The sequence below is a fragment of the Acartia tonsa genome, chromosome 5, assembly GCF_053477335.1.
Source record: "Acartia tonsa isolate MP-2025a chromosome 5, ASM5347733v1, whole genome shotgun sequence".
Classification (NCBI taxonomy): Eukaryota; Metazoa; Arthropoda; class Copepoda; order Calanoida; family Acartiidae; genus Acartia; species Acartia tonsa.
The window spans coordinates 8,169,827-8,180,446 of NC_137264.1; the positions used below are offsets into that span (position 1 = coordinate 8,169,827).

General features: G+C 33.0%; 2 protein-coding genes across 3 annotated transcripts in view; one reads left to right on the forward strand and one right to left on the reverse strand.

Annotated features, from left to right (window-relative positions):
• Nucleotides 1-2,257, reverse strand: part of ais (DExD-box helicase 52) — a 138,965-nt gene extending 136,708 nt beyond the window's left edge. The window contains exon 1 of one of the 2 annotated variants that reach the window (XM_080160099.1): nucleotides 2,218-2,257. The gene's annotated coding sequence lies outside the window, so the exon portion shown is untranslated. The remainder of the gene's footprint in view (nucleotides 1-2,217) is intronic. The other variant, XM_080160100.1, reaches the window with a different exon arrangement.
• LOC145318660 (uncharacterized) overlaps nucleotides 1-5,491 on the forward strand; it is a 40,803-nt gene extending 35,312 nt beyond the window's left edge. Inside the window, exons 20-23 of the mRNA XM_080160093.1 lie at nucleotides 2,685-2,827; nucleotides 3,316-3,399; nucleotides 4,271-4,545; nucleotides 4,905-5,491. Coding sequence (XP_080016219.1) covers nucleotides 2,685-2,827; nucleotides 3,316-3,399; nucleotides 4,271-4,545; nucleotides 4,905-5,191 — 789 coding nt within the window. The 3' untranslated portion in view covers nucleotides 5,192-5,491. The remainder of the gene's footprint in view (nucleotides 1-2,684; nucleotides 2,828-3,315; nucleotides 3,400-4,270; nucleotides 4,546-4,904) is intronic.
• Nucleotides 5,492-10,620: the final 5,129 nt, after the last annotated feature.

The window sequence follows — 10,620 nt, forward strand, 5'->3', positions numbered from 1 at the left end:
TACCTCCTCCAATACCATTTACTGTGTCCTTTCTGTCAATACGAAGTTCCTGTTCTAAATTGTAGCCAGTAATTTTAAGGGTAGAATTATTGATTGTTTCATTGAGCCATGTTTCACATATAAAAACAAGATCAGGGTCACGTTCACTTAATAAAAGTTCAAGATCACATAGTTTAGATATTAGACTTCTTGCGTTAAGATAAATATATTTTAATGTTTCTAATTCTTCTTTTTTACATGGTCCTGGGGGCTTTGAGACTCTGTCCTGTCCCTTTTCCGAAGGTTTGGTGTGGTTTGATCCTCGTCCAGGTTGAGGGTTTGGATTTGGGAGACAGGGGGGAAGTCCTCCTCGTCCACCTCCTCCTCCTCGCTGGTCTCCTCCTCTCCGTTCATTGGAAGTATCACTGAGCTGTTCATGAATCCTTGTGTGGTGGTGGTTTGTTCTGTATCTTGGCGGGGAATTTCTCTCTGACTGGCTATCTGTCCTCCCCTCCCCCTGCCTCGTCCACGTCCTCTTCCCCGACCTCTTCCTCTGCCCCTTGGCCCTAGGGGTGGAGCAACATTTTCTGGCTTCTGTTTCCGTGATTTTATTAGCGTTTTTTCGCCTTTCATGCCCACCAGCCTCCATTCCCAGTTTAAACTTTCCTCCATTTCCATGTTTTCATTCAATTCCATGGCCTTTTCTCTAAGTTTTTTTTCTTCATCTCTTTGTAAAGGTGTGAGATCAGGTATGATACTGACGTTGGATTCCATTTCAGCTAGTTTGTAAGCATTTGAGAGAACTTTGTTTCTTCTATCTGTGCTTCGAAAACCAACTAAAAGTGGTCTAGTGCTCATATCTTCACTATTGTTGCTTTTTAGTCTGAAGACAAACTTGATATCATTACTGGTACATGGACATTGAATTGATTTAAAAAGTTGAATTGCTTGTACAATGTCCCATTCCTTTTTTTCAAAACCAGTGTCAAGGGTATTTGGTGGTTCTTCAAACTGGTGTAGGATTACATTATATTCTTTCTTTTTCCTCTCCTTTAACTCCTCACTGAACTTTGCTACGCTGTTATTAACAATCACGTCCTTGTCAATATTCTCAACTTTTTTATTTAAGCTTGTAATACTGTTTTTGTTATCAGCAATAGCATTTGTATTTTTAGTTATCCTCTCGTCCAGTAGTTGTTGATTGCGGTTTAGTGCTTGTATCTGTTTTTGAAGTTTCATTGATAAAGTGCGACAACGTTCACAGGTCCATGTCATGCCAGGCTGTTCAGCTAATGCCTTTAGGTGTTGCACACTAACTTTAACACATTTTGGATGTGCCCAGAGTTCGCAAAAATTACATTGGATTCCTCCCGTCTTTCTGGCAACAGTTTCATTGCACACTAGGCAGGGATCTTTTACTTTTTCCGCTGCCATCCTAATACAAGTTAAAGTACTCTTTTTTTCCCCTAAGACGAAGGTTTACTAAAAACCTTATAAGGGTGGCCCTGCAAAGGTGTCCTTGAAAAATTGAGTACAACAAAATCACATTTAATTTCAAATCACAATATAAGAAACACTAAAGCATCCTTTTTTTGTTTTTATTTTTTTTTTGTTTTTTTTATGGTTTTTTTTAGTTTTTTTTGTTTTTTTTTGTTTTTTTTGTTTTTCTTTTGTTTTTTTTTTTGTTTTTTTTTTGTTTGTTTTTTTGTTGTTTTTTTTGTTGTTTTTTTTTGGGTTTTTTTTTTAGGTTTTTTCTTTTTCTTTTCTTTTCCTTTTCTTTTTTTTTATCTTTTTTTTTATGGATGCACAAACATATACAAAATAATCTCAAAGCTATTTAGGTATCAATACAAAGTATAAAAAGAAAATTCAATTTAAAAATGTTGGTTATCAAATATTTGTTATCAAGTTTTAAAGGTTATCAGTTTAGGTATTAAGTTTTTCAAAATAAGGATATCTGAGCTATCCAGAGGGCTCCCGGGCTATTAAAGCTTCCCAGACGCTTTCACATAACTTTTAAAATTAAATAATGTCTTTGTGGCACCAGGCTGTATAGCCTCCTGGCTCAACGCATCACAAATTTGCCAACAGAACAAAAATGTGTATCACTCAGCTAATCTAATCTGAACCTCTCATTTTTGCCTGGCCCATACATTTTAATCACAAGGTAAAATAGCACTTTTTATCAGGTTCGGGGCTTACGGCTTCTGAAAAATGGAGAGGCTTGATCCACCTCTCTCTCTTAGTGAAGTGAATCAAGCAAATTTAGCTTGGTCAGTTTAGATTTTCAAGTCTTTATATTTTCAAAACTACGTGGTAGAAAATTGAAATTCTTTTAAATATATGCCATATAAATATAGTAAAACCCATTAACTAGCAAAAAATATGCGGTTCACTAAATTAAGTTCCAATGCATTTCGTGAAACTACCCCTTTATATTAGACAGGGGTGTATTGCATATTCTGCACAAGATTCATTTTTTTCCTCGGTTGCAAAATATTTCATTTCCACCCCCCCCCCCCTAATTTTTCCCAAAAAAATGGATAAATGTTGTCAGTACTCTTTATTTTCTTCATTTTTTAACTCCTCCCCCATATTTTTCTTGTTTTTTATTTCTTCATGAAGGAAAAAAATGGAAAAAATGTATCACTGCAGGGGATCCTATGCAGAAAATACCTATACCCCTGATATTGGATTAATTCTAGGAGAGTGTGCATATGTGTGACACATGTGGGAAAGAATTATCAAATATCCGAGCCTTATCTAAGCACAAGAAATGGCATGATGACCAGGAGAACACAACTTGCTCAAAGTGTGGAGTCCAGTTTGATGATAAAATTTCTTACAGGCAGACAATTATGTATAGTTTTAAATTATGCATATTTTAATTGTAGGCCATTTAAAATATCTTTATTTTCACGCAATTTTGTAAATTAATTGAAACTTTTTATACCTAACTTTTATTTCTGAGGGGATTCTAGTGTATTTATCAACATTCTCTTGTCTCTTTTTTTATAATTTGTTTGAGGGGACCATTTACTGTATAAATCTTCTCCCTCAATTTTTAAACTGATTTGTTATTAGTTGGCTTAAAAATCTTGGAGAATGAGGTTTGATCAGGATTGGATGGTACAAAGTAACATTCTTCAACTTCCTCCAATAATTTGATAAAGAAATGATTTTGTTTATTGTATCTGGGGGTTAGAGGAGGATTAATTTATTCTCATACAGATACAATGGTCTAATATCTGGCTATAATAAAAGTTGTCGTTCTTGTTTTAAAAAAATATTTTAGAAAATCTTTTTATTTTTCTGATGCATATTTGTTGACACCAGATCCCACATGAGAACTCACAGAACAGATAATCCTCAGCAGAAAAATTTTACCTGTGAAAACTGTGGACAGTCCTTTGTGTCTAGGTATAGTTATCTTTTTGCCAGCTTTTCGCGTAAATTAAAATGAAAAATTTCAAGGTTATAACCAGTTCTGTTAGCCCTGAGTGACAGGAGGCTTAGGGTGGGTCGATTTTGGACATTTTTTCTGACATTTTGGACCCAAGCGGGGATCTGCAATTGATTTTTAAGAATATAATACACCTCTGGACGATTTAAAATTTATCCTAAGTTCCTAAGTCTTAAAACCGCTGACGACCAGACATTCAATTGTATAGCTATTTGTCAATGGATGTCAAAAATTTATTGAATCAGAACTATGGCTTCATGGTGCTCCCAGGAAAGGCATTGATGAGTAAATCAGGAACTTTTGACCATTTAAAAAAATCTTCTTCCTAGCCTGAGAAAAACTTAAAAAACCTCTACAAATTGGACAATTCTCAATAAACCTTTAAAAATGATGGTTTTTTAGTCATTTCTAAGGCTAGGAACGAGATATTTTAAAACGGACAAAAGTTCCTGACAAGGACGTCCAAAGGGGGGGGGGGGGTGAAGGGGTGATTACCCCCCTAAACGAATTTTTTATTAATGAAATACACTTTTAAGTGGTCGCATTCTAAATATAAATTTTTTAAAATTCTTTTTCGGTCAGAAATTTTTAAAGTTAGTTTTATCTGTTGCACATTCCCTCTTGGTCTAATTTCGATATGAATCCGCCCTAAGGCCCATACTAAGCGAACAGGTATTAATTTTATGATATTTATTTTAATATCTGTGGAAAATTGTCTGTAATACGATGCCTTCAATAACTATTGTTCCACATTAAGGGGAACCATGCTTCACCTCAGTGTTCATGTTAAACAATAAACCCCTCATCACACACACTTCATAATTTTAGGTTTAGCCTGCGCAAGCACAACAAAATCCACGAAGGAGGAAAGCTGCGCTGTGAAACTTGCCACCGATCTTTCTACTTTGAAAAGGACATGAACTCGCACGTGTGCAAACACTTTGCCTGCGAGATTTGCGCCATGAAATTTATTCGCGCCAAAAATTTAACCCTCCACAAACGAATGCACGCGGGTGAAATGATATTGCAGTGTGACATGTGCGAGGGGCTGTTTGATACGAAGCGCAAGCTGAATGACCACCGGCGAGCCATCCATATTCTAGGTAGGGTTGGGCCGAATTTCTGGCCATTTTCATTATCCGGCTGGATACCGGATATTAAAACCACCCGGCCGGATATCCGGCAATGTAATCTTTTATATTATACAACAAAAATCCCTGTTAACAAACATTCACAAAAATTATTTCTTAAGTTTTTAGTAGGTACTATATAACAAAAAGTAATAAATAATTAATATTACAGAATGACGGGCTTAATTTTTAAGTTTTTTTTCATATAATAAAACATAATTTTATGAATAAAACTCTAATATCCCAATATCCGGTTACCCGACCGGATATCTGGTTTTAGAAATCATCCGGTATCTGGCCAAATATTTATCCGGCCCAACCCCAATTTTTAGGCAAGAAATACAAGTGTGACGTATGCCCGAAAGCATTTATCGGGAAAACCCTCCTGGAGAAGCACAAACGAAGTCATACGGGCGAACGGCCGTATAAATGTTCAACGTGTGGCGCGGGTTTTACACAAAAAGAGAATCTGAACACACACTTTTTGTTGCATACAAAAGAGAATCCATTTCCATGTGTCGGATGTAATACGGGATTTAGGACTTCTGGTGAACTGAAGAGACACAGAGAAAAGATGATGTGCGGTTTTGATCAAAGTGATTTGTTTAAAAATAAATAAAATATTTTTTAAAAAGATAATGATTTGAAGGCAAAGTTTCTTTTGAAACATTTTTCAAATGTTTTTTTTGTGGTTAACTTTAACTTTAACTTTAGTGCCATATTGATATAATTAAGTGGTATAAAATTATTTAGGTCACATTTTATGCATTTTATGCATTTTACTTAATATTACATATTTTTTTAAAAATATTAATTTACTTTTTATAGATGCTTTCATTTTTATGCATTTTTATAATAAATAATCATCATAATATTATTTTTCTTTTATGCTAATAGAAATATTTTGTTTAAAATATAACAGTTTTATTGTCTATAAGCAGCGTAATGGAGCCGGAGCCTGGAGCCGTGGAGCCGCCATATTTTGCTGGAGCCGGAGCCGTTATTTTCGTTCAAAAACGGCTCCGGCTCCGGGTTAGCTAAAAAAGGGATCTTTTACTAATTATAATTTGGTAACTCTGTTGTGTCGTTAAGTTTTTTATTAAGTTTTTCAAGTCCATTTTTATTAAAAATTGAACTTTTAAAACCTTTAAAAGTCAAAAATAGACTTGGCAAAAAAATATGTTGAGTTTTCCTTGATTTTAGGGTGGTGCCGGAGCCTTTACTTTTAGAGGCGGCTCCGCGGAGCCGGAACCGGAGCCGCACCAAAATCAAACGGCTTCGCAACGCTGTCTATAAGGATAGTTACTTCCAAGAGTAGCGCAGTGACAATACTGGCTCTTTACCTGGAATCACCTTACTTGTCTAAATCTAGGATAATTCAAAATTTAAAACTGACAACCAGACAGAGACTAGGCTGTTTATTACACTAGTCCCAAAGTTTAACAATGACATTTTCATATTCGTTGGCTAACAACTTTGGAAACTTAAATTGATTTTTATTGGTTTAATTATTATTATGTGTGTCCAAACGTTTCAACCACTAATTGCAATCTACAGAAGGTGTAATTTTGTGAGCATCATTGGGGATGTACAATGTACATCAATTTATCGGCCGTTGTCTTATCCCTTTAGATTCCTGAGAAACAACTCAACACACTAAATCACTAGAATATAGCCCAATTAATCACTTGAAAGTATTGCATTGATTCAAACATTTGGTCTGATATTGAAGAAATTGTAAAATCTGGACGATTTTCAGGCTGGCCACAAACATACTATTTCCACTATTTTTGCATACTATGCAAACTATTCCAAAAAAATATGCTATTTCCACTATTGTCCAAAATTGCATACTATTTCCACTATTTCTTTGGATTTCAGATAAATCTTCAATTTTTAGGTAACTAAAACAAACTGATTTTTTTGATCATGAAAAGAAAGCCAAGTAGCAGGTTTCATCGCATTTTCACAGTATCTTTTCTCCTATTTCTAGTCCCTGCGGGGGGCTCTAACCCTGCGGGGCAATCATTAACACTTACCTAACCTAAATGCCTATCTATGCTACTGTGAAAATGCGGCAAACTCGCTACTTTGTTTTCAATTTTTTTTTAGAAATGTTTCCAGAAGAAAGTAGTCTTTCAGTTCAGATTGTTGTACCTTTATTGAAAGTTATTGGTATTTCTACATTCAATGTAAAGATTTCTCCTTTTAAATTTCAATATCATTGAGGAGTACTTTTATTATTAAATGATCCTACAGGTTACTGAGGTTTATGATTAACTCCTAACAAACTAATATAAATATAATGTGTTTCTCTATGTCATTAGAAAGATCCTCTCATTTTGTTGTAAAATATTTATTATTTGAACTTTTATTATTATTATTTATTAAACCATTTAGGAGGGGATATTTACCCCCCCAAAATAAAAAATCTCTAATAAAAAAATTTTTTGCGCACTTCGCGCGCATTTTTAATACTATATATTTAACAAAATTTAAATTACCCCCCCCAAAAATTTTACCCCGGGGGTAAATTTTGGGAGGGGTAAACTAAATTTACCCCTGCCAACAGATTTCAGAGGGGGTAATTACCCCCCCCCCAAGCAAATTTTACCCCCGGGGTAAAAATTTTGGGGGGGGTAAAAAAAATTTGCGGCGCGCTTCGCGCGCCATTTTACCCCCCCCTTCAAAAATTTTTAACCCCCCCAAAATAAAAAGCTTGACGCCCCTGTCAGAAACTTTACCTTTATTTATTATTATTTATTATTATATTTGAACTTTCAATTTTTTTATATAATATTTCTTTTTAAAATCACGATATGAATTATGACACTGTGCACAACAAAATTATTTTACTAGTCCAAAATTTTTAATAGTCAATAAACAACTTATTTTTTTACTAATTCTTAGCTCATTTTTTTTTATTTTTTTTCAGAATAGAATGTTGGTGTTTGTTACTATGTTTTTCAATCTAATAAGACAAGAAAGTAATGGTTTCCTGATAGCTAACCAACATTTTAAGGCCCTATAGTGTTTTAAATGCTTGCTATTTCATACTATTTTGTTTAAAATGCATACTATTTCATACTATTTTTAAAAAATTTACATACTATTGCATACTATTTTTTAAAATTTTACATACTATTGCATACTATTTACTTTTTTTTTGCATACTATTTTATGCTATTTTGAAAAAAAGTCTGTGGCCACCCTGGATTTTGTAAAATTTTTATAATTAATTTTTCGCTTTTAGAGAAGCTACACTTCCTAAATAGGGATGTTTTATATTGTCATAATTTTGTAGAATGATAATAATAAAAATAATTAGTTTTTTCTAACAAAAGAATCTAAAATTACCCTATATGAAAATAAAAAGGAGTAAATAGGGGAACGCCCAACAATTACATCATGTATGTATGTAAAAAAAGAACGTGTCCTAACTTTTGTGATTTTTAAAAAGAATAGCTAGTCAGTGCTTTTAGTAAGTAGTAGATGTAAAATGATACATAGAATTTAGATATGCAATAGGTTTTTTTTGTAGAACTCTTAGTTTTATTTTGAAAACTAAGTTGGTTTTGAGGTACTAAAACGCAACAAAAAAAGAAGAAAATTGCCATTATGAACAAAAATTCTACAATCTTTAATTTGACACCTTACTTTTTTAATGCTGTTGAGTATTTTTTTTTTGAAAATCTATTAGGCCACGTTCTTTGGGAGAAATTTTGAAAAAAACATTGTTGAACAGGCTTGACATAGATTGGAAACTTTAAATACCAAACGAATGTCCGAACATTAGTAAATATATACAAAGTACTATATATCCTAGAATAAAGTTGTTGATGGAAAAATTTTGAGATTTTAAGTCTACGAATAAGAGAACATGTTGTTTTAATAAAAACTTAAATAACCAGCACATTTTCAATTTCACTTTTGAAAATAGAAAAGGAAAGCGACGAGTTGATTAAAAAGCCATTCATATTATTTTCATTAATTGATGGATATCATTTTTTTCTATTAACGATTTCTCTAGAAGCCTGGATCGAGTTAACCTCCCCCAAAATAGTTCTTTCTTGGACTTATAGAACCTTAACGAGATCCTTTCTCTTGCACACACACACAGACATCCTGTTAATTTTATAGGATAAAACCAATTAAAATATTTGTGATTCTCTTATCCCATCGCCGAATCCTAAATTTTTATCATTTGATGGTTCCTAGTTTTACTTCTTACCCTCTTGAGAGTATAAACAAAGTAAAATGAAGTGTATCTACACTCTTTATGAAATAAGTAGCAGGGATCTAAATTCTGATAAATTGATATACATCCCAAATGATGATAAACAAAACTAACCCCATCTGTAGATTACAATAAGTGGTTAAAACATTTGGACACTTAACTTAATGAACCAACCAATGAAAATTCAATAAAAGTCCCCAAGGTTGTGAAGCCAACGAATCAGACTAATAATATTTTAAGACTTTAGGGACTAGTGTAATATACAGCCCAATGTCTCCTCCCTCCCAGAACAAGTAGGCTATAAGAAACCCCCCAAACCATAATGTAACATCCCAAAATCCTTTTCTTAGCCTGTCAAATAATTTAACTAATAAATTATTCTTCCAAATTTTTGTGTCATTTTTCATTCAGAGAAAAAGGAATTGTTAAAAAAAATTATCTTAAAAATTGTAAAAAAAAATGTTTACCAGTTAATCAAGATCTAAGAATACTGGGCTCCTAACCAAGAATTTCTTTTTTTTATTTGATTATTGTAAGAAAAAATCTAATATCACAAAAAAAATATTTATATTTTAGCATATCATTAAAATTCTTTTGGTCTTTAAACTTTTAAATATTGTACATTTAGGTACTTTTTACATTTACTTAGCGGCTGCGCTTCTAGCCTTTTGGAGCTATGTATTTGAAGGAGCAAGAAAATAGCCTAAAATCAAATTTAGATAGAAGATTTAAATAGCCAAAAACCACCCAGAGAACTGTAAGAAGCTTCCATAAAATGGAGAATCTGTTCAGTAGTTATTTAAACTTAATAAAAATTCTACTTTATACCTAAAATGATTTAAATTTTTTATTAAAAAATCTAAACATATAGCAAATTTTTAATATCATTCTATAATCCCTTGACCCCATAATTTTGATACAAATTTTTTCGACCACAGGCAAAGGAGCGTAGCGGCGTCTTTGATCCCGGTATGACATTCAGGTTTTATTCTGATTATTAAAATGGGCGGAGTTGTGGTGTTTCCTTAGTTGTGCATATAGATTCAAAACAACAGAGCAACTTATTTTATCTATTCAGTGATTTGATTAGACAATGGTCGATAAAATAATGTACATCCCCAATGATGATACACATAATTACCCCTTCTTTAGATTACAATAAGTAGTTGAAACGTTCGGTCACTCAACGTAATGAACCAACCAAACAAAATTCAATAAAAGTCCAGAAGGTTGTTAACCCAACGAATAAGAAAACGTTAATTAACATTAAATTAATTAAACAGCCCAATGCCCCCCCCCCCTCCTTTTATTTGATCGCTATTTCTATCTGATTTATTTATTTTGCAGGAACGACACACACAAAAAAGGAAAAAAATGTAATTATTTGTGATGACGGGTAATAAAAATCTGAAATATAAATGACGCAAATGACGCAAATTCTGACGCAAATTCTGACGTTTATCTAAAAATGCAACATATAAAAATAGCTATTAAAACAATTTTCAAGCATAACTTTTATCTTATTAGGATAACAATTAAATAAGAAAAATATTTTTACCATATGAAATTACGATCAAACACCTAATTGAAAAAAAATGCAAGACATAGCTTTTATTTTAAGAAAGACTAGGGGCAACGGACGCCCCCAAGAAGCCTCTAGGTGTTCTTAAGGTGGGAGGGGGATAAGTCAACCGCCCTTCTACTTTTTAATTTAAGTTTTGATAAGAAATATTCAGAAAAAAAATTTGGGGGTGTGATTTTAAATTGGGAGGGTGGAGATACGCTCTCCCAAAATAGTTAAAAACCTTCCC